Below are 25,859 nucleotides of genomic sequence, written 5' to 3'. Positions count from 1 at the left end.
AGCGTACCGGAAAACGAAATGAGATCAAATTGACAATTGGCCTTTTTTTTTTTCTTTTTTTTTTTTTTGGCTTGAACTTTTCGCTTTTCAGGTTAATTTGTTATGTTTTATTTTCTTGGTGGATAAATTTTTTGGGGGGCTGTTTTTTTAGTGTCATTTCGTTTTCCGGTACGCGGTACGCTCGATCTGACTTTTTGATCACCCGTCTGGTCGGCCATATCAGAGAATTATCGTTAGTTATTTAGACGAGACATACACATTTAAATTATGATTTTCTCTAGTCCAGATGAGTGCATTAAATAAACTTTTAACTCGAAATGACCCCTAATGTACTAATGTATAACATAAGACACAGAAAAGAAACATTTATAATGCGTACACAGCTTTATTTTCTCATAGAACCACCGACCGCTTTCAATGGATTTTACCATATATATATAAACGATTATTATATAAAAGAAACTTTGTATGTGTGTGCGAGTTCATTCCCTGTCGACTTGAAAACAGCTGGGCCAATTTTTATGCAATTTCCCACAAAGGTACTTTATGAGCCTGGCAGTATTCTTAGATAGGTTTTGTATTGGAATGTCTTTGAAATAATCTGACGAAAGAAAGAACAGGCGATTTTAACCCTAACTCCTTACACAACCTAATATTGCATGTGCGTTTGAGAAGTTTTATTACCACACAAGTAGATTGCTGGACATATAAAATCAACAGTAGGTTCGTTGATATGACAGAGGCGCGATTGAAATGAATGTTTCTGTTTAAAGTACAATTACATGATGATACTTGACTTTTTCAGTTTGAACTTAATTTCAAGCCATTGTCACCGCACAAGCAGTAAAGCCAGGCGTATACAATCAACAGTAGGTTTTTTGATATGTCAGGGGTGCATTCTGTTTTCTTTTTTTTTTTTTTACATAGGAGTCACCACTTATCAAGGCCCGAAGCCCACTCGAGGATAAGGGTTAATGGGTGTATAGTAATCAATGGGGTTATAGTGTAGTAATCATAAGTAGTGGAAATTTTGTAAATTAGATTACTTAGGGGGGTGGTTCATCAAGAACTTGTTTACGTTGGACTTGAAGACAATCAAATTGTAATCAGCTGGAAAGCAGGTTAATGGAAGAGTTCCACAGGCGTGCAGTTCTAAGTTCATGGAATCTACATTTTCGTTTAGGCACAGATAAAGAGTGGGGGAAATTATTGATAGTGGTTTTGACTAGATGAGTGTTTTTCATGAAAGTTTAGTGAGGGGGGACCATAGATTGGAGCTCAGGCGAGCACTTGCCATGAAAATAACAATAAAGCAGAGACAGACTCGCAATGTCTCTTCTGTGAGAAAGAGGTTGCAGGGAAGAGAAAAGAGCATCCCCCCACTAAGCTACGAAGTCTTTTTTGAACTCGGTCAAGGCAGGATAAGTTACTTTTAGCAGCTCCTGCCCATATATAGCAACAGTACTCCATCCTTGAACGCACCTGGCTTTTATATAGGTAGAGAATTGCATCAGGAGTGAGATATCTACTGGAGCGGTAGAAGGATCCAACCATTTTTCCAGCAACCTTGGCAACGGATTTGATGTACGTGTTCTAAATTTGAAATGAATTTTTGCATTAAGGGCACAAATGATACTTGACTTTTTGCATTTTAAATTTTAATTCCAGCCATTATATATAAAAATAATTTCATAAAATCAACAGTAGGTTCTCTGGTGCAGTATAGACTACAATATATTGTAGACTGTCACTGTGAAGAGGCATGTGAAACTTCCTCTCAGTGCACAGTGATCAGGTTCCCAACTAGAACAGGCAATCGTTCGATTTGATTGAAAAATGGGCGATTTCAACGATTATGGTGATAATAAAAATATGAGAGTGTGAAACATTTATTGATCATTATTCAATTCCGGACAACGTCGGGTCTCCCTGCTAGTGTGTGTGTGTGTGTGTGTGTGTGTGTGTGTGTGTGTATATATAAGGTAATGAAATCAAAAGGATGTAGTGTTTACCTGATATACGCAATGGTAAACTTTAATCTAATATAAATATCAGTATTTATATATAGATAATTTAATCCCAACTTCTTTATATATATATATATTTTTTTTTACATATCCAACATCTTTTCACTTGTTTTTCTTGGCAATTTATGACTACAATAAATTGCAGTTTCACTTAATGCCATAACTAGCAAATTCTAGCATTGCTACAAATATAATTTGCTGATTTCTTTCTGTCCTCTAACGAAAAGAATAGCAAGAATAGCATTCTTTGAAACTCCACGGAATAAGGACTTTGTAAATTGTTTTTAGGAGTATTCAGTCGAACAATAAATTTGTTTGTAAATTTCAACTTAGTTTTAATTTTCTTTCTCATCTATATATATATATATATATATATATATATATATATATATAATTTAAAGGAGATTAGGATAATAGTCTAAAGAGCTAAGTGTATTTTAATGTAATAGTGAAATTACTAGTTTAATTAAAATACAGGAAATGCTCGTTGTAATTTAGATATATAATAAGCTCGATAGTTAAATGTCCTAGAGCTAATTCAATATTAAATAATGTGATTTATAATTTAAAAATTTAAAAATCAAAATTTAATTAAATTAAAAATCAGTTTCATAAGAAGGAACAACAACAAAGTCAATTATCTGTACGATCGTTTCGGAAATCCGTGCTTTTTATTTGTGGTATACATGAAGTCACGTAGAACAATTATACATAGTTTTTTTGGTAAGCACGGTCTCCTCATCAGCAAATTTAGGAGGATTTCTATTGAAATTGTTGTTGTTCCTTCTTATGAAACTGATTTTTAATTTAATTAAATTTTGATTTTTAAATTTAAAAAATTTTTTATAAATCACATTATTTAATATATATATATATATATATATATATATATATATATATATATATATATATATATATATATATAAATTATTATTAAAACATGGTTTCGTTTAAACACACACGTATGTGTGTGTTTAAATGAAACCATGTTTTAATAATAATTGAGAAACCAGAAGATTACTTCATTAACCGTCTGGGAATTGAAATCTGATCATTAGACTACATGATACTACTTAACATGCATATCAATTAAATACCAAAAATTTATTTTAAATTGATCATTAAAATTGAGAGAGAAAGAACAAACTTAACTACTTGTCTAATCGGAGTATAATAACCTTTCCTTCTCTCTATTTATTATGTACTAGCTCATACATCCGGCCTTACTGACACATTGCTGGCTGCAGGGATTAGTCGTATCCTATTTAAGAAACCCAAAATATTCTAACTTGTTACGAAAAGTGACGACATGTTGGATCCAGGGAAGCATAAAACACATCCATCTTTGCCTATTAAAATCAACCGCAAAGTAACTTCCATAGTTTAAACAGGAAATAACTCTCATGGCTTAAATAAATAAGCTTACTTCCGGTTTTAAACGCAAATGTCGTCAGCTATTAATATTTGAAAATAAATTATATACAAATTAAATGAATCAACTTTAAATAATATTTCTAGATAGACAAAACGTTTTTACTACAACAAACAATAAAATTGAGCAAATTATTAAATTAGATTTTCTTTAATGTAATATGCATACTCATTGATGTAGATTTCTTTCGAGTAAATTGTGTGTATATATATATATATATATATATATGGATCAAGTAAAGAATAGATACCCTATAGCAGAAGACGACGACCAGCACACATTTCAAGTGACACAGGTGATTCGACCTTGACATTGGCACAAGCACATGGCGTTGGTTGTTTGTAAACATGTCAAATAGCAGATATGATCGAATATTCGCAAGCAAGATTTTTTAAAAATATATTTACGAAACTTTGGAAGATTTAAAAGAAAAATATATATTTACAAAACATTTTTTTTAAAGTAAGTAACAAAACGAACGTATTTAAATAAAAGATATTTAAATAAATGGGTGCCTTTCTGAGTGCATTTTTAATATATTTACAGGACTTTTTAATAAAACTTAGAATAATAATTATAATTATAATAAAATAAATAAATAAATTTAAGCCAAACATATTAATGACAGAAACAAATATAAAATAACTGACTTGTTCAGATTTTTGTGAATAAGATTGATTTTTATGTACAGTGTTTTTTTGTTTTTTTTTCTTTGTGCGTTTTTTTTATACAATATAATTTAATTATTCTTTAAAACAGTATATTTTTAAATATTAAATTTTGATGTAATCTCATGATACCCTCACGTGATCAATTTATTAAATGACAAAAAAATCCAAAAGTAATATATTTAAATAAATGGTTGTCTTTCTGAGTGCGTTTTTAATATATTTGAAGAACTTTTAAATACAACTTAAAATAATAACCTATATATTAATATGCTTGTCCGTACGGTGTCACGTCATCATCATCGCAAACATTAATTAATGAAACGCGTCATCATCATCGCAAACATTAATTAATGTGAATTATCTCCCTTTATTGTTCAATCTTTATTAGTTAAAAATCATTAAACCCTTTTATTTCCCAAAACTTCCCGAACAAAAAAAATATATATAAACTGTCTATTTATGGTTCCGGATTATTTTAAAGACAATTATGCATAGAAGGTATCGTTCCACAGTTTAAATAGTATAGTATTTTACTTACATTTTTAACGATGTCTTCTGTTTATTACGTGTAATACGGAACGCTTATTCTATTTTATTCAGTAATAAATATATTTTTTACATTTAACGTTACAAGTTCGTTTTTATTTTTTTACTGTGCCACTTTATCTTTTTTATTATTTTTATTTACTTTTGAGTGAGCCTTACATAACAAAAAAATATGTTTAGAAATACATGTTACAAGAATGACTTTATTAAATAAATCACCAAAGTCACCATTCGCAAATACACTGAATAACACAGTCAAAACATATTTTACGTCTTTTTCTGTTCTGTTTTGTTTTCGTTTTACGGCATATCGATCCTTTTTCGTGTTATTTAATGCCGAATCGAGTAATTTTGTAACATTTGTACAGCTTCACGTTGTTTACATAGTTATTACTTGTGTTATGTTCGTTTTATTTTGCTTCTTTTACAGGCAGTCATCATCTTCTAATGCCCATCGACAGGGCATGCATATTTAAATACTATAAAAAAATGGACACAACAATTTTTTTTTTTAATATGAAATAAAACACTTTGTTTCATTACTTATGACTTAATTTATTTAAAGAAATATTTATTTCCTATTTAAAGATTTTCAGTATATTTTATTTAACAGAAGAAATATTTATTGTTCATTCATATATTTTTTCCATTATTTTTATTACATTGTTAGGTGAAGTTTCAGAATAGTTAACACCCCTCCCCATATTAAGAATGGCTTTCAGCATGATTCTTACAATAGCGGTATCAAAGTTTTTTTTTCTTTCTTATTTTAAAACAAATTAGTTTCAGAATAGTTAACACCCCTCCCCATATTAAGAATGGCTTTCAGCATGATTCTTACAATAGCGGTATCAAAGTTTTTTTTTCTTTCTTATTTTAAAACAAATTATAAAAAAGATACAAGACCATTAAATTTTTTTTCATTAAATCGCTATTTAGGTGAAGGTTCAAAATAGTTAACCCTTCTCCCCATAACCGTTTTTTATGCAGTAAAATACTTTGTTTCAATAATTATGGTTTAAATAAATATCTATTCCTTATTTAAAGATTTTCAGTATATTTTATTTAACTGAAGAAATATTTATTGTTCATACATATATTTTTCCCTTATTTTTTTTTACATTGTTAGGTGAAGTTTCAGAATAGTTAACCCCCCTCCCCATATTAAGAATGGCTTTCAACATGATTCTTACACTAGTGCTATCAAAGTTTATTGATTTTTCTTACTTAACAAAAATTATAAAAAAGATACAAGAACATTTTAAACATGTTTTTCATTAAATCGTTATTTAGGTGAAGGTTTAGAATGGTCAAACGCTCTCCCTTTATTAAGAATGGCATTTTTTGTTATTTCAGCATGATGCTTACATTTTTCTTAGTATAAAAAAAAGATACAAGACAATGTTAAGCTTTTTTTTATTATTAAAATGCTAAATCAAAGTTCGGAATAACTTTTACTTTATAGCCAATTAGCCAACTGTATTAAAATGTTTTAGCATTTAATACCTAATAAGGTTTTCGCTTCAATTGCCACATTGTAATTGTCTGTATTTTTGAGATGAGGTGTTTCATTTATTGAGATTGTCGGACTGACTTCCTCATCTTGATTTTCATAGTCACGGCCTTCATCAGGTGTTTTGTGTTCTAGTAACATATGACCGAGTGGTCTTAGACGTTGTATCAAAGTTTACAGTTACCCAAGGTGCTGAGTTCAATCCTGAACGAAGGCAGTGAAAAGTAACATTCAAAACAGAATAAGCAACTATGTCCCAGAGCCTAGCTGGAGTCCTAACACGGTACCCCCGTAATAATAATAAAGGGTTAGGTTCGACACTCCTAACACACAGCTCCTCAGTTCGATACAAAACACCTGATGAAGGCCGGAGGGCAAAACGGCTGAAACGCTGTGTCTATAACAACCAAGATGAGGAAGTCAGTCCGACAATCTCAATCAAGGAATTTCTTACTGATGTGTTTTAAAAGATTTTAACTACCATGGAATTTCCACGGGACCTGCTAGTTATTATAATTATAATAAAAAAAAAAAAAAAAATAATGAGCTACATTAATTACAAACCATTAAAGTTTTTACAAACAAAATCTCTGTAGTCGAATTGAATTGCTGCCCTTGAATTTTGTAAAACTTAAAAATAATATAGCTGCTCTCAGATTTCTCCTCACTTCCTCGTAAAATTTGTAATTAAATCAAAAACTATGTCATCAATGTATATGATTTTTGGAATATGACATCTTTTGTTTTTGTCACGAGTATGTACATCATAGAGATCTTGATGTATTTTTTAACTAAGTGTAATTCTGAATAAGCACTGAAGATTGTAGTTAAATTTTCACATTTTTAACCCATTTTTTTCTTCTAAGAAAATACATTTCTAACTTTCTTTACTCCACCCTTATATGAAAAAGATATCAATGTTTACATCCAAAGATTTTGTTTACAAATTTATAGCAGAGTAAACTGAAAAACACTTAAGAGATTTTTCAAGGTTTCTCTCCCTCTCTCTCTCTCTCCCCCCCTCTCTCTCTCTCTCTATTTATTCAAATTTTATTTAAAAAGAATTACTTTTCCAAATACAAAAATTATTGGTTGAACCATAGAATACAATGTTTAAATTAATTTCCTTAATCCATGGATTTTCAGTGGAAGTACATCTCCTCAGAGGAAAACATTTTAGCAAAATATTAATATTGGTTCTAAATTATTCTGCTAGATATCACATATAGAGAAAATTTTTAAGATTAAATGCCTTTAAAGGGACATAGAGAAAGGGGATGAGTTTTGAAAGAAAAAAAGGATACGATAATTGGTATCTAAATGATGATGGTCTCTTACCTAGGGATTGTGCACACCATTTTTCAAGATCAAAGCTTAAGGTCGGGTCTTTGCTAGTATATATATATATATAGAGAGAGAGAGAGAGGCTGCTAATTTTTTTTTTTTTTTTTTTCGGTTGTACGGGCACTTGCTGCTATTTTGATTGAAAGAAAGGTTGTTTTGATTCACTTTTCTTCATTTTCACGCTTATAAAAGATCAAAGTGTTTGTTTGTATGTCTGCCTAACCCTAACCTGCCAAGACTTTTTGACATGCATTGAACCATGAAAAAATTGGTATTGTTAGAAAGATCAATTTCTCAGCTGAAAAATGTCTAAAAATTGGCCAAAAAGATCATTTCGGTGCTGGCCAACTGGGCCGTTTTGTACAAGGCGAGGTTACTTTTTGCATTGACACTTTTTCAAGTCCTGATGGGACAGGGCCTGGAGCCTGGTGAACAGTGTAGGACCTATTAGTGACTTTTTTTTTTCCTTTTTTTTTTCTTTTTTAGACTCTCATTTTTAGAGCCTAAATGGCTGATGCACAAGTCCAGATATGACAATAATACATTTACCATCCATTTATATCCTCATTCAACTATAGACTTTTATTAGAAGTATGGTGACTGAAAATGACCAACACTGCGGTTTTTTTTGTTTTTTTTTGGTTTTTCTAAAAAAGAAGTTTTATTCGAAGTCTTTATTTGAACTTTTATGAGAAAATTATAACCTTTAATAATAAAAATTTGTTTATGAATTTTTTTTTTTTTTTAATATTTATGAACTGTTTTTTTTTTTTTTATTACTTTTATAATACAATACCACATTACTCTATAAATATGCTAGCTATTGTTAAGAGTCGCACTTTTTTGTTTATAAAACTATTCAGCGGAAGCGATGTCAAACAAATTTTAAGGTATGGATGACCAACACTGAATAATGTAGTTTTTTGGGTTTTTTTAATCAAAAATAAAAATAGAAGTTTTATTCAAACAGTTTTTATTTGAACTTTTATTACAAAATTATAAGCTTTTATAAAAAAAATGTTTCTGAATTGCTTTTTTTTTGTTTTTACATCAAACAAAAATAGAACTGTTATAAAAAATATTTATAACTGTTTTTTTTCCCCCAATAATGAAAAAACTGTTTTTTTTTCCCCAATAATGAAAAAACTGTTTTTCCCCCAATAATGAAAAAACTGTTTTTTTTCCCCCAATAATGAAAAAACTGTTTTTTTCCCCCAATAATGAAAAAACTGTTTTTTTTTCCCCCAATAATGAAAAAACTGTTTTTTTTTTTAATCAAACAAAAAAAAAAATAGTTTATAAATATATTTAAAAAAAACGTTTAATAAATTTCGTTTTTGTATAAAATGTCTGAAAATAACTTTTTTATTATTTTTTGTGTAAAAATGTTTTGTTATAAATTTGTTTTTTTACAAAACTGTTTTAGATAGCACTTACTACCTGGTGATCATTCTATTCTCAATATTTCTATTTTATATGCATATCTATGTGTGTGTGTATATATATGTGTGTGTGTGTAGATATGTTTATGGGGAAATATGTTTATTCAATTATATTTCAACTTTTATTTATACCAATCCTTTAATTAATGAAGCTTGAAACAGGTGCTGTCAAAAAGTGTGCATGTCAATGTACTTAAAGAAATAAACGGTAAGATGATCAAAATCCTGAAATTTGGAATATAAACGTTTGTCATTTCTTATATATAAAAAGGTTTCCTTCAGTCTTGACAGACTATGGATACCCACTGTAAGAGTGCCTGCACGTGAAATTTTTGTTGCAAGAGTTGCGCAATCCCCAACCACACCTCTCCTGAATCGACATTGTTGAATACCAGTGGCAAGTGGAGGTTCAGGACGACTGGAAACAATGCCGAGATAAGTGGAAAGTATATACAACATCTAGAATTCCCCAAGTAGTCACCCATCTGGTACTAGCCAGGCTCAACGTTGCTTAACTTCGGTGATCTGATGGGAACTGGTGTGTCAACGTGATTATGCCATATATATAATTTTTTATATATAATGTTTCATTATCATTCTTCGTTAAAACATGACTTTTATACAACAATTTAACATTTGTCTGGTCATTGGCAACACTCAAAGACATTATCATTGTAAAAAATGGTCTGTACGAAAGCCAGGTACCATGCCATGCCACACATGATTTTATTGATTATGTAGATTCTTTGACAATCTTACTGAACTTGTGAGAATTGAAATTCCCAGCCGACAGACACAAAACGATACTCTTAGACTTAACTTGATTATCGGCCTTTAACTTTGGTAACACATGTCTTTACACCAGAGGGCGACACAGCTACGTCATTTCCTGTTTTATAGATCTCTTTTTCTTTTTCACTGAACTCTCGACAAGTCAAGATGTGATGAAACGCGCTCCAGTTGGCATGGCCAGCCAATCAGCCTTCCTGACTAACTCGCCTAGCCTCTCATCAAAATACTAATCACAAGTAACGTTACTCTCTTCTCGTGAACTCTTACCTTCTCTATCTTCATTCTCTCTTATGTATTTTTATGTAAATAAGTAAGATATCAAATATTTGCTGCAATATTATTGTGTCGCACATGAATGTGTTTTAATTATTTGACTTGTGAATTCTTGCGTTGCAGGTGAAAGATATGGAGAACACAAATGTGGTGAAAGCCGATGGACCGTCAGTTCTGAATATGTCGCATCAATCCTATCCAGATAACACGCCAACGTCCCACCATGACAATGATTATAACGGTCCACTTCTTAGAGAACCTACAGAATTTGAGGTAAGAATCTCCACTGTTTCCGTTGCTTATTTGTACTGACTGTTCATTAAAGATATATTGCAATTGTAATCCCAAGAACATGTCAGCCGTCAGACTGCATACTTCTGCCTGACAAGAGAAGTGTAACATTTTCAATAAGAAAAAAAAACACTTATTTGGATTTATCGGACTACTGTGCCCATTTTGAGTGTGAGAACAGTAGTCCAAGGAATTCAAATAATACGAATAACCAGTCCTCATCTCAAAAATCCAGAAACTAAAAAAGACTCGTCCAGCTGCAACCACTATCAGATCAACAATTTTCTCCACTTTCTATCTGTGCTTAACTTTATCTGTGCCTAAATCAAAACATAGATTCCATGAACAAAGCTTCTTTCTTAGAACTGCATGCCTGCGGAACTCTGTTCCGTCTGCCTGCGTCCCACCTAACTACAACCTGGATGTCTTCAAGTCCAACGTAAACAAATTCCTGATGAACCGCCCCCTTAAGTAGACACTTTTATTAAATCCCCACACTAACGTAATGTACATGCAATAACCCTTATCCCTGAGTGGCTTCCGGGCCTTGATAAGTGGTGATCACCTTGTAAAAAAAAAAAAAAATGCTATGAACAAAGCTTCTTTCTTAGAACTGCCCATCTCTGGAACTCTGTATTGCTAGCCTGCTTTCTGGCTGACTACACCATGGTCATCTTCAAGTTCAATGTAAACAAGTTCTTGTTGAGCCATCCTCTTTAATGATCGAATTCTACCCAATTTTCACCACTAATGATTACTACGCTGTTGTGTCAGTGACCAATGTACACTCATTAACCTTTATCCTCGAGTGATCTTCAGGTTTTGATGAGTGGTGACTTTCTTCTAAAAAAAAAAAGAAGAGTTCTTTAGACATACATGTGTAAGGTGCTTATATGTGGGGTTTTTATAGTCTTGTTTCTCTTCACCGTGTTTCATGAGTGACTGCCGATCATTGTTTAACTAAGATGAATAAAACTCTTTTTTCATGACAGAAGACTGATATGAGGAAACGTTTACTGAGTTTGCTTTGTTTTTATTTAGAGAAAATTTACACAGGAAAGAGGGAGACTAATGTCATTGTAGCTAGTTATATCTGGGCAGGAGCTACTCAGTGCATCCTACCCAGCCTTGATAGAGTTCAAAACTGGCTTTAAAACCTAATAGGTGATGCCCTTTTCTCTTCCCTGCAACCTCTTTCTCACAAAAAGGATATCACGAGCCTGTCCCTACTCTGTCATTATTTTCATGGCAAGTGCCTGAATGAACTTCAATCTTTCGTTCCCCCTTGCCAAATTTTCACAAAAAATTACTCGACTAGCTACAACCACTATATACGATTTTTTCCACTCTCTAATTGTGCCTAAATTTAAATGCAGATTCCATGAACAAAGTTTCTTTTCAGAACTGCCTGCCTGTAAAACACTGTTCCGCTAGCCTACTTCCCAGTTGAATACAACATGGTAGCCTTCAAGTTTAGTGTAAACAAGTTCTTGTTTAGCCATCCTGATAAATAATCAAATTCTGCCTAATTTAAACCATTGATGATTACTATACTAGCACCTTACACTTATTAATCCTTATTCTCGAGTGGCCTTTGGGCCTTGATAACTGGTGACTTTCAAGTAGGAAAAAAAAAATCTAATCAGGCTGAAATTTTGTGGTTATTGTTATCAAAATTTTGTGGTTATTGTTATCACAGGGAAGCATCAAATTTGTAAAAATTGGAAGTTTAAATTAAAAAAAACGCAGCCATGACAGAACTTTTAAATGTCAAGGTCAAACAAAATGTGGGGCTTCATTGGCTACAATAGGGGCCAAGTAGCAAGTCACTACGATGGACAAAACTTAAATTATCATTAAAATTAAATCAGTTCTAAGTTACACCAATATTTGGACCAAGTTTTTTTTTTTTTTTTTTTTAAATCTTATTGCATTTACACCCCAAATAAGACACAGTACCACTTTGATGTAGGGCTACTAATTGGGACATAATTGTAGGGACTATATAGGGAGTTTAGCAGCAAGATGACTGTTTACATTATACTTGAACTTCTGCAGAACAGTTGGGGAAATAGGAACCCGGAAGGGAATTCCAAAGTCTAGCAGTTCTGGGGAAGAAACTATCAGAATAGAAGGCCTTTCTGGCATTTGTTTGCCTGTTTTTCATCTGACTGCAATTTGATTGTCTTCAAGTCCAATGTAAACAAATTCTTAAGTAATCCAATTTACCAAATTTCCACTATTAACGCTTACTATATTATCCCATTGACTGTTACACTCAGTAACGCTTATCCTCGAGTGGCCTCCAGGCCTTGATAAGTGGTGACCCCTATGTAAAAAAAAGGTTACTTTAGCTAAAATGTAATAAAACTCAAGATTTTATGGTGTTAATTATTTATTTATTTTTCCTTTTTTTTTTTTTTTTAGTATTTGAAAAATATTCTCTATGAATATATGATGGGTCGAGAAACAAAGGTAAGTCAACAAAACACGTTTTTATTTATTTTTATTTATTGTATTATTATTTAAATTGATTTATTTTTAAATTTATTTCGTATTATTTTTATTTATTTTTTATAATTATTAGTTAGTTATTTCTATTTATTTTATGTATTTGTATTTATTATATCGTTATTTTTATTAATTTATTTATTCCATTTATTTATATTTATTTATATTTTTTATTTATTTATATTTTTTATTTATTTATATTTTATTTATTTATATTTTATATATATTTTATTTATTTATATTTTATTTATATTATTTTACTTATATTATTTTATTTATTTTATTTTATTTATATTATTTTATATATATTATATTTTATTTATTTATATTTTATTTATTTATATTTTATTTATTTATATTTTATTCATTTATATTTTATTTATTTATATTTTATTTATATTTCATCTTATTTTGTTTATTTATCTTATTTTATTTATTTATATTTTATTTGCTTATATCATTTTATTATATTGTTTTATTTATTTATATTATTTTATTTATATTGTTTTATTTATTTATAATATTTTATTTATTTATATTTTATTTATGTTTTATCTTATTTTCTTTATCTTTTATTTATTTATTTTATTTTATTTATTTATATTTATTTACTTATATCATTTTATTATATTATTTTATTTATATTTTATTTATTTATCTTATTTTATTTATTTATTTGTAATCTTTACTTATATTATTTTATTTATATTGTTTTATTTTATTTCTATTGTTTTATTTATTTTATTTTATTTATCTGAGGCGGGGGGGGGGCGTTATGAGACTTTAGGTGAGTGATGGCCAAATGGGGCCCCTGAGTTCTTTTATGGTGGGGTGTGAAAAACTGAGCTTCTAGCAACCCATTTTCTTTTGGATTCACAATTCATGTGGAAATTAATTGCATCATGCTTATTTTCAATTGAAAAAATGAGTTAAAGAATCTTATGAATATTCAATTATTTATTGTCACTTCATTATGTACTAACACTACTATTAAAATTATGTAAAAATGCATGTAGACAGGAGGGTGGTATTAGGTATTCCAGCCTTCTGGGGGGGGGGCGTTTACCAAAAATGGTTTCTACACAAATATGCCCTCTTCCACTCAGCCAGCAGGAAAGAATTGGCTGTTTAAACAAACATGAAACGATGTCCAATACATGTGAGCATGTAAAACAGATTTTAACACGAATATAACGATGCAAGAATGGATGAGAGTTCTTTGGTTTAGTAAATGTAAGTCAGTTGAGATAGTAGGGCCAGTCCGCAGAAGAAGACCAATCAAAACATGGAAGGAAGTGATAAGGATAGATTTGAGAAAACTACGGATAAAAGTCTGGTGAGATACGGATTTTTTTTTTTTTTTTTGAGGCCCATTTCTAAACATCATCCAAAATATGTGAGCATGAAAAACGGATTTTAAACCTTAATATAACGAAAGAATGGATGAGAGTTCTTTGTGATGGTTAATTATAGTTGATTATTAACCTTTGATGGTTAATTATGAATTAAGAATTAGGAATCAAATAAGAAGCATACATTGTTTGTTTTAAATAAGATTCACACTGGAAGTCACATCGACATCAATCAAAAGAATAAATTAACACTTAACCATGTTTTTCATTTTAACTCACACAGGCAAGAGATCATCTTTCCTAATTTACATTGTGACACGAAGAGAGCAAGTACACTAAATCGCAATCTTTATAAACAAAGGGAAGTAACTCTAAGTTACTTTAAAAAAGCTTGTGTCACTGAAAAATAAGCATGAATCTGAAGCCGTCAAAATGGAGACAACTTTTACAGTTCTTAAATCTATATTCAACATTGATAAATTCCAACATTTTGGCTAGTAGATGTAGGCCAGTTGAGGTAGCAGATTCAGTTCACAGAGGAATATAATAATGAAATCATTGTTGGATTGGGGGGGGGTTGTATGTAAGAATAGTTTTCTCAGGAATTTATGTAAGAGAAATCCTGTTCGTATGAAGGACAGTGTTGCAACTTTCACAAGTATTCCATGTGGCTTCTCTTCTATTAATATGGATAAGACTTTAAACGGGAATGTATGGATATGGAGACATAAAAATGTGAGTTGAGTTACTTAGTCGGCAGGCATGTAGATAATATAATTCCAGTTGGTTTTGTGGTGCTACAAAATCAGGCTGTCTTAAGATATTGGCTTTACTGACCAAAAATTGATGCTGTTTTTTTTTTCTTTTGGAAAACTCAATCATGTTCTGTAAAGTAAAAACAAAAACAATTTTTCTGAATTTATTTTATTGCAGATTATTATCCTCATCTTTTTTTTTTAATTATTATTTCATGATGTTTCGGCCAACTATTCCTCTGACTTTCGTCTGGTGGTAATGGCGATGGGATATGAATTCCAATTAAATAATATATAAACAATTTTTCTCTACAAAACAACCAAATCAAACACCATGAATAAATATTTGAAGATATAAAGAATTTGAAGAATAAAAATATTTTCTGAAATTACTGGATTCGGCATTAACTAACTTAAAGATAGTTGATATGCCGTGAAACAAAACAACCAAACCAAACCCTACAAATAAATATTTGAAGATATAAAGAACTTGAAGCATAAAAAATTTTTCCCAAATTACTAGATTCGGCATTAGATAATCCAGAAAAGTTGCTATAAAACAAAATAATCAGTTGGTTTTGAGTTTATTCCTGCCCCTCATTACCATGATGATGAGGGATGGGGGGAGAATACCAGTCTGTCCATATTGAAATTGCGATTCAAACTCCTTTCTATTTGCCTGGGAAAATAGCTGGGCGCAACTCAATAGGCTTGCAGTGTGTATGCTAGTGATGTGCTGATCGCCTATGTATCGATATTTCAACTGAACATAATAAAAAATGATGTGCATACGTATGAATAGAATGGATTCGTCATGCAACTGTTACAGAACAATGGATGAGTTATAGGATTAATAGATACAGAACAGTTGAGATAGCAGGGTCAGTTCACAGAGGAAGGCCAAGGAAAACCTTCGAAGAGGTGATAAGGATTGATATAGAGAAAGAGGGATAAATAAAGACCTGACCAAAGATGGGTTAGTTTGCATGCTAATTTTTAATGGCCAATACATGCCAGCATGTGAAACGAATGTTAAACTGAAAAAAAAAACACAAAAAAAACAAACGAATATGATGATCTCTTTATGTTGTACTGTGTGTAGTGAGTGTGTGTGTATGTGTGTGTGTGTATATATATATATATATATATATATATATAACTGTAATTCATGCATATGTTTATAAGTTTCTATTATCGTCTAGTGATGTGTTATATGCGAGTGTATATACGTGTGATCATCTAAGGTTTGTTGTGTGTGTATATACATTTAAATACAGTTCATGACAGGACAATAATATACATAAATACCTTTATAACACAAATGTCGAATAATATTTATTTGGGGTTTTAACATCTGGCCAATTGGGAAACGTATCTGGTTTATCTTGCTTGGGTCTTGTCTTGACAGGAAGCTCCAATAAAAATTCTCCCCAAGGGCAACAGAGCCTTGGGTTTTATTTTCAGCAACTTTTTATTCCAGAGTGTTTTTTCCCCTTCTTGTAAAGTTGCATGTTGATCTGTCCTGTTTACATATTGCCATTTCTGACATTCTCTGCTTGGAGTCATCATGATCTGTCAACTATCTCTCTCTCTCTCTTTGCCGACTCTGACTGTCTTCTCTAACTAATTTCCACATATCTCAAAAAGACCATCTCCCCCTCTAAATGACGTTATTAGTTTACATAACTAAGATAATCACCTGATGTTTTTACATGTCATTATTACTAAGTTGTCAATAAATTGTTATAAGATTTTTAACTTAATATTCCTAAATTATTGTAAATAAAATATTTATTCTAAATATGTTGATTATTTTAAAACATATTTTAGCTTAAAAAACTTATAAAGCTTGAATAATCATAATGATCGTCGACCAGCACATCTGTGGGCATTGCCCGGTCGGTCAATATTCAATATTAATTTTGTTGTTTTTCTTTTTTTTCTTTTTTACTTTTTTTTTCAGACATTAGCCAAAGTGATATCGACAGTTGTACAATTTACAGAAGACCAGACCAGTAAGATTTTAGCGCAAGAAGATTTGAGATCGACAGTAAGTAACTTTGTAATTTTTATAATGCAAGTGAACATCGGATACATATATATATATATATATATATATATATATATATATATATATATATATATATATATTAGAACACAATTTAAGACTGTAAATTATATTTTACATGAATTTATTGTCTGACAGGATACTCAAATAAGAAATATTAAAATTTCTTTAATTTTTCGAGTTTCAAAGAAATGCATTTTTCTCATCAGAGGAAAGATATTAGCAAATGAATATTGTAGCGAAGCTATGAATTTGCTCATACTTGCATAAATTGAAACTGCATTATATGAAAACTAGTCATAAGTGCAAAAAGTTCATGAAATGGGGGGAAAAAAATTGAAAATTTTAAATTATAAATTAAAGATTGAAAATCCAGATGAAATTGTATGGAGTGCTTAAGTATTCTTTCTCTCTCTCTCTATATATATATATGTAATAGTGGGACAGTTTGGTTTCTTAGATGTAGATCCACTGAAACCCCTTTATTTATTAAAGAGCGTTCAATGGAGGACAGGGCAAGTGTGTGTGTGTGTGTGTGTATATATATATATATATATATATATATATATATATGAAACTGTTTGGGTAGAATAAAGAAAAAAAAAATGTCGAGCTCAATGAAAAATTCCGGATAAACCAAAACAACACAATCAAATAAACTAATTAATTTTTAGCATTTTTTTTTTTTTTTACTATAGACAACAAAAAGAAAAGGTGTTAAAAAAAAACAATTATATGACAAACTAGCAGGCCGCCAGGCGTTGCCCAGTCATAAGATACGCTTAAATATGATATTTTAATTCATGCAGATTACATATTTATTATTATTATAAAGATCATTCTCTGTCGATTATTATATTTAACTTAATATAAAGTAGTGAGATAAAAACTATATATATAATATAGTTTTTATTTCAGATATAAAAAATTCATAACAAACGGAAAATGGGAAAAAAACTCTGAAAGAAGAAATGTAGGTGAATTTTTTATTGCATGGTTTTCCTTAAAAGGAAAATGGATTTCATATTGTTCATTAAAAAATGTTTTTCTCAACGTCTGAAGAGAGGCTGTTCTTGTGAATATTTTCAAACGATATAAGGTTTGAAATTGTCCGAATGGTCGCAAAACATTTGTAACGAACAATGAAAATACACTACTTGTTGCTATCAATCCAATCTTTGTTGTCTTGATTTTGTTAAAACAATATATATATATATATATAATCAAGGATGAGAGTTCATATAGAAACGTTGTTTTAATTTGAATAAAATAAAATATGCATCAAGTGCGCTTGAAAACCAAATCACAATGTAATATTAGGAAAATAAACAAATATTTTACTTGTTTGAAATTTATCACGAATGTATTTCTCCAAATTTACAACATGGCAAAGAAAAAATAAACGCTTAAAAATAAGTTAAACACATACAAAAAGAAACTTATCAGTGTAGGTAAAAGAGTAACTTATCTTGCCTTTGGTAACATTTACTTGTTTTTTTACCACTTTTTTGTTATTGTCTTAAGTGCAAAATGCCAAAATATTTTTTATATATTTCATCTTTAATATAAAAAAAACTTCCTCAGAAATGAGTGAAAATATTAATAAACTATTGACTCATACCCTTCATGTCATATCGAAATTTTTCCGTTTTTCTTTCATTGTTGTCTTTCTTTTGTGTAAATGAAATACTAGTGTCTGTAGATAAAAATAAATAATTATTATTTCATTATAATCATTAAGCCGCTTTAAGAATACTTAAAGATGCGCACTGTCTGCGGAGTTATAACTAAGGCAATCAACTAACATATAGGCAATGTTCACGATTTTCACTCGTTCGAACACTCTAGATTGTCTAATGTAATCGCTTGAATTCGGAATTTAATAGTTTTTAATTCCCTTCGTTTCCGTGGCAATTGTTTGGTGGCCCTGAGTTAGAGACTCGGCAAATAGAGCAAAAGGTGGCTTCGTAGCTAGGTTCGAATTTCATGACCGGCAGGAATTGTTACTCTACACTAAGTAAGTATAATGCTAATGTCTGTAGGTAAAAATAGATGATTATTTAATTATATATATACACACACCCACACCCACACAGAGAATAAGTTAAAATAAAGCGTAAAGTTACATAGAAAGTTTATTACATTATCAAGTCAATAAGGGTTACAGAAAGATGAATAAGGGAGAAACCTGCTTAGGCCATGGCATTTTGAAGTTAAATACTTCTCGTCAGAAGAGGAGAAAAATCCGGCATTATACAAAAGTAATGATAAAAAACATTGACTTTGAAAACATTCAGATGAGAAATGGAGAAATGTTTGAGATTAGAATTGGAAAAAAAAAAAAAAATTTATAGGGGGGAGGGTATATGATAGGGATAAAAGACAGAAAGGTCAGAAAAAAACAATAAAGGCTAAAAGAATATACAAAACAATATATAAGAAAATTAAATATTTAATTTTTTTTTTTTAATTTATAAAAACATTTAAAAAATTTTGAAAACTTAAAAAAAATTTAACTTAAAAATTAATTTTTTTTTTTTTGCAAAAATCAAAAAAAAAACTTACAATAAAGATCTGATAAAAAAAATTAAATTATAAATATAAATAAAGCATCACAAAAAATAAGAGGAGGAAAAAGAAGAATAAGAAAAAAAAATACGACTCAAATTCATCAGGAATTAGGTGTACTCCAGGATATATATATATATATATATATATATATATATATAGTTAAAGTTAAAAGTATTCAGGAGATAAAATCCATGAATTAAAACAAGGTTATTAAAAGTGCTCAATAAAAAGAGCAAAGTATAATATTTTTATTTTTATAGACAAATATTACAAAGCCGCTACACTGAACATGCTAATGTTTCAGAACATTTGGTTTACTGAAAAACCAAAAACACCTCAAGGTGCTTTTGGTTTTTCAATAAACCAATTATTCCGAAACATTAGCATGTTCAATGTAGCGGCTTTGTAATATTTATCTATAAAAATAAAAATATTATAAATAAATAAATATATATATATATATATATATATATATATATATATATATATATATATGTATATGTTGTTTTGGTAAAATGTTTTTTCAATTATATTTCACACTTTTTATATACCAAACTTTTTTTTTTATGTCTACCGAACTTTTTTTTATGTATGTTAAATATAACAAAAGAGCATGTAATAAAAGAATAACGGAATAGTTACATTCTTTCATGCAAGACAGCTCCTCTGGCATATTACAATTTTGGTACATTTTTTACAGATCCGTTTTCGTTATGCAGAAACAAACGGTTATTATTATGTCAATACCGTCTCTTTTTGTGTATATACTCTTCAGAAAAATGAGAAATTCTTTGCTTAGATAGAAAAAAAAAATGCATGACAATATAAATGACAATGCTGCAAGAAGAAAAAGGTTCATAGAAGACTCAACATCATATGTTTGTTCCGGCAGCCATCTTTGTTTATATAATGTTTTTCATTTTATATATATATATATATATATATATATATATATATATATATATATATACACACATACACAGGGTGACCCAAAACAACGGGCCCCAACTCTAATTAGGCCCTGTTCCTTAGTGTTTTGTCCGAATGAAATGAAACTTTGGTCATAACTAGTTTATTATATTCAAAACATCACATCAAAACACTAGGGTCTTTGGCCTTTTTTTCTCCATTCTACAGCATATGTTCTAGATGGCCTCCATTTATCTTTTGTTTTTTTTTGGGGGGGTGGGGTCACCCTGTATATATATATATATGTATATATATATTTTTTTTCTTAGCATGTCAAGTTTGTTTTTACCTTGATTCACCACAAACAAGGTATATTGCAACTGAGGCGTAAGGGGCTACTGTGATTGGGATCAGATTTATAAAAGGCATCATCACTTGTACAGCAAAATGTTTGTTTACATTATGTTTACATTTCTGCATGTTGGTACAGTCAAGAAAACGGAGCATGGAAGAACAGTACCTCCCCCCCCCTCTCAGTTTTTTCTTTTATTCCCCTGTCTCTTTTCTTTCTCTTTTATCCATTTGTCTTCCCCCTTCCCTCTCTTGATATCTCTAATGTCTGTTATTTTATTTGTAAAAATTAAACAACGCCTTCACTAAAATTCTGAGGAAGTTTATTTTTTTTATAGTAAATGCTAAATATTGGACCACTGTTCTCATCTTGATTTTGATTTTCGCAACGTTTCGGTCGATGTAACCTCCGACCTTCTTTAGGTGTATCTTGTCGAACTCGGAAATGTTTCTGTTGAACTTGGGAATTTGAACAGAATTTCGAGCGGAACCCTTTATTTACATCATAGGGGTAGCGTGCTCTTGTTCATGAGTCGATAGAGGTCCTAAGTAATTCGCAATTGTATTTTTCAGTCACCCACAATTGATGCGGACCATAAAGACCCGTGGCGCAGTCGTTAGAGTACGTGGAAAAATCAATTGTAAAAAGTGACCTTCTCCTGAAGGTTGAAGGTTCAATCCTCAGTGTGGGCGACCGAAAAATACAATTGCGAATTACTTAAGACCTCTATCATGCATAAATTCAAGTGTAATGTAAACTGACATCCCGCTGCTCAACTTCCTAAATAGTATCCCTGCAAACCTGGTCCCAAATAGTAACCCCTCACGACTTAGTGACTGTGCCCTGTTTGGGGTGAGATGACAATAAAAACCAAAAAATTTTTAAATTAAAGTAAAAGTAGGTCATTTAGTGAAGAAAGAAAATGTTTCAAAGTTGAAAATGGTGTTCCCCTCACACACACACACACACACACACACACACACACACACACACACACACACACACACACAGATAAACTATATCCGACGGTGCGGCCCCCAGCTTGCAGGCTTTGGGGAGTGTGGAGCCACCCTTTAAATGGCATTGCTCCCAGGACCACTCTGACCCAGAGTGGTAGTACTTGTTAGGGTCCCAACTATGGGTTAAATAGAAACCGTCTTGAAAAAAAACAATATTCTATTAAAATAATTTTCTTTGAAATCACTGGATTCCGGCATTAAATAACCTGAAAAGGGTTGATATGCCATAAAGCAAAAACAACAAAAAGCAACACAGATAAAGAAAGGCTTTAATTTAGGTCATGTATTTCTCCCAAATTCTAACATTAAATGTTAAGTCATTTCAGCAAGAGTTTGCCATATGAAATAAGAAGTGTGCTATACTTAGGTTTCTGTTGAGTTAAAAATAGGAATAGATAAAAGTAACTGAATGTTAGTATTTATTGTTTCTTTAATGTAACTTAAATAAAAATCTTAAGATTAAAAACATATCTTCCTCAGAGGTCTTAAGAAACAAGTGAAGCATGCATGGTCCCCCGTGAGTGCACAGTGAATGAGGCATAAAAAAAAATGACTAAGTTCAGCATTTGCCCCCTCCCCTCCCATTTAGCTCCCAAAGTCCCCAGGAGACATAAAATCCTGGTGAAAATGAACAAACAGTACAGTTTTAGGCCTTAACATATGTAAATTTGAGTTCTGCACCATGCAAAAAAAAAAAAAAAAAAAAAAATGACTAAGTGAACTTAGATCATTTGCCCCCCCCCCTTAGCCCCAAAAGTCCCAAAGGCCTTAACATATTTAAATTAGAGTTCAACACCATGCAAAACTGCTAAATAGACATACGCAGAAAATTTTGGACAAATATGATAAAATAGTCCCCAAAATGGAGTGTTTTTATTAACCCTAAAAAAAGCCCCTGGGTCACACCCAAGAGTGATCGCGAAGTATAGACAAACAAAATTATATAGAAATAGTTACAACTTTTCAGAAATCCAAGGCATCAATTTTTTTTTTTTTTTAATAAGTACCAAAATCTCAATTTTAGCCATTTTAACCTGAAAAGCACCCCTGGGGGTGGGGGGTAACCAGAGTTTTCTCAGAAAATCCGTTCTGTTACTTTTTTATTCATATCATGTTTAATGTTTGTGCAAAATTAAAAAAAAAGATTCCAAGGCGTAGTTATTGAGAAAAGTGCAGATAGACGAACAAGCAAGGGTTAATTTACAGGTCCACCCTCCTTTTGTCGGGACCAATAAAACATGTCTTTAAGACTCACATTATATGCCCATCATCTGATTCTCGTATCGTATTATTCTTATATCATTTCTCTCCATGCGATGCATGTATTCAGCTCTTGCTGATCAGGTTTTACTGTTATATATCCTTACACTGCGTACACACTTCCCTTTGTCGATCAAGGTAGAATTAAATCTGTGCAGTATAGGGAGACGCTTGCAGAACAGGAGACTTTGATGGTATGGTCACATTAAAAGGATGGATGAGAGTTCTTGGGTCAGTAGGTGTAAAACAGCTAAGTAGAAAATTTAGATATAAAGAAAGCATTGGAGGAAGTGATAAGGATGAACTCGAGAGAAAGAGGGATAAATAAAGACCTGGTCAGAGATAGGTTAGTTTAGAAGTCAGTTTCTTAAAGCTGTCCAACACATGACAGCAGGTAAAATGGATGGTAAACCGAATATGATTATGATGATAAAAAACATAATTTTATTTCATTTGATGCCTCTGTTTAGTTTCAAAAGACAATGGATACTCCCTGTGATGGTATCTGCATGTGTAATTGTAAGGCAAGGGTTGTGCAATCCCCAACCACACATTTCTTGAATCAGCAATCGAGTCCAGTGGGCAGGAGAAGTGCCAGACGACACTCAACTAGCTATAACCACTATCAATAATTTCCCCAACTTTCTATCTGTGCCTGAATCTAAACGCAGCTTCCATGAACAAAGCTGCTTTCCTAGAACTGCCTGCTAGTGGAGCACTGTTCCACTAGCCTGCTTCCCGATCGACTGCAATATGGTAGCTTTCAAGTCCAATGTAAACAAGTTCTTGTTGAGCTGTCCCCTTAAATAATCCAAATTCTACCCAATCTACACCATTAATGATTACTACACTACCACCTTACATTCATTAACCGTTATCCTCGAATGACTTTTGGGGCTTGATAAGTGGTTATTTCCATGTAAAAAAGAAAAAAAATCAACCTTCAGCCTGATGTAATGGATAGCTTTTCATATATCAACATTTCCATGGCATAACTTTAGAAATACTTCATATAATATGAAGAGGATTGACCCAAATAAGACTTTGGTCCGTTTTTTTTTTTGTTTTTTTTTTCGCTATCAGGTGAAGGTTTGCTATCTCATGACAGAATTAGGTCTTTGTTTACCATTATGAATAGTTTGCTCCTAAACATTCATTTGAATTCTCATAAAATGTTCTCACAAAATGCAAATAAAGTCCAAATACTATCACACTTCCATCCCAAGTGTAATCCAACTTTCTACTCAGTATTACTTTTCATGTCAAATATTTTTTTAAAAGAATGTCGGCACATGATGAAAGATTTATTTTGGCATAATGGTGGTCCTCCACACCCGAAATTAAACATAGTTTAACCCTATTCATTGACGCAGACATATTTTCTTATTTCTTTGATGTAACTTGTATTTGGAAATGATCTACGCACCAGTAACAGTAGTGCAAACACTTGGTATAATATTTACCAATACTAAAGTATAATAACGTTCATATTATCTAAATATTAATTTAATTGTCTGCACGTCCATTGTCACAAAATGCTATCATCATCGCAAATATTAATTAATGAGAAACGGGTTACCCCCCTTTAAAGTCGCTCTTTATCAGTTAAAAATCATTAAACCCATTTCCTCTCCAAAAATTAAAAAAACCCATGGCTGTCTGTTTACGGTTTCAAATTGGTTATTTTATTTTATAATTAAAAAAAAAAAAGTCATGTTGAGGAGACTAAGTTATTTTATTATTATAATTTCTTTTGAAAATTAAATAAAAATGGGCGAGTGAATTGACGTCTGTTCTTTTTTAATTTATATAAATAAAAAAAAAGATATTCAGAAACCAAAACAATGTATGTGTTGAATTTTTATTGAAAAAATCTAAAAAAAAAAAATGTTATATCAATTCTTGTTAGCTATAAAAAGTTAAAGAATTTGCTAAAAAAAAAAAAAAAAAAAATTTTAATTCGTAATTATTTGGGGTTTTTTTTGTTTGTTTTTTTACATAGGCATCCCCACTTATCAAAGCCAAGAGGCCACTCGAGGATAAGGGTTAAAGAGTGTACAGTAGAAATTGGACAATATAGTAACCGTTAGTAATGGAAATTCGGTAAATTTGTTAACTTATATGGAACGGCTCATCAAAAACTTATTTATGTTAGACTTGAAAACAACCATATTGTAGTCAGCTGGAAAGTAGGAAAACGTTTTATTTTACTTTTTTATTAATTTTATTTATAATGTGTTTTAAAAGTTTTCAACTACCGTGAAATTTCCACGGGTTCTACTAGTTTGTATTATTCAAACTACTGTTCTCATCTTGGATTTTATTCTCACAACGTTTTGGCCAATGTAACCTCCGACCTTTCTCAGGTGTATCTTGTCAAACCCAAGAATCTTTACCGAATTTCGATCAGCACCCCATTATTCTATCGACGGGGCTAGCTTTCTCTTGTCCTGTTACTTATGACTGGACGTAAATCTTAAGTAATTGGTGATATAGATAGAGAGTGGGGGAATTTGTTGACAATGGTTATATATAGACGAGTGCTTGAAGGGAGGACCATAAATTGAAGAATTTGCCATGAAAATAATGATAGAGTAGAGATAGACTTGTAATGTCTCTTCTATGAGAAAGATGTTGCAGGGAGAAGAAAACGAAAGCTGGTTTTGAACGTTGTCAAGACAGAAAAGGGTACTCTGAGCAACCCCTCTTCCACCAGATGTGACAACAGTAT

General features: G+C 31.0%; 1 protein-coding gene and 1 pseudogene across 5 annotated transcripts in view; one reads left to right on the top strand and one right to left on the bottom strand.

The window, feature by feature from the left end:
* Nucleotides 1-25,859, top strand: part of LOC145263827 (uncharacterized) — a 242,305-nt gene that overhangs the window by 182,908 nt on the left and 33,538 nt on the right. For all 5 annotated transcript variants that reach the window (XR_013864604.1, XR_013864602.1, XR_013864603.1 and 2 more), the window contains 3 exons: nt 10,164-10,313; nt 12,759-12,806; nt 16,913-16,999. Coding sequence is in view for 2 of the 5 variants with exons in the window: in XM_080120894.1 (XP_079977020.1) it covers nt 10,164-10,313; nt 12,759-12,806; nt 16,913-16,999 (285 nt within the window). In the remaining 3 variants the exon portion in view is untranslated. The remainder of the gene's footprint in view (nt 1-10,163; nt 10,314-12,758; nt 12,807-16,912; nt 17,000-25,859) is intronic.
* Nucleotides 9,423-9,540, bottom strand: LOC145264095 (5S ribosomal RNA; annotated as a pseudogene).

Source organism: Euprymna scolopes, chromosome 39 (assembly GCF_053919585.1).
Source record: "Euprymna scolopes isolate OS-2025 chromosome 39, ASM5391958v1, whole genome shotgun sequence".
In the NCBI taxonomy this organism is placed as follows: domain Eukaryota; kingdom Metazoa; phylum Mollusca; class Cephalopoda; order Sepiida; family Sepiolidae; genus Euprymna; species Euprymna scolopes.
Note: the sequence above shows the minus strand (reverse complement) of the source record. Positions and strands in the feature narration are given on the sequence as shown.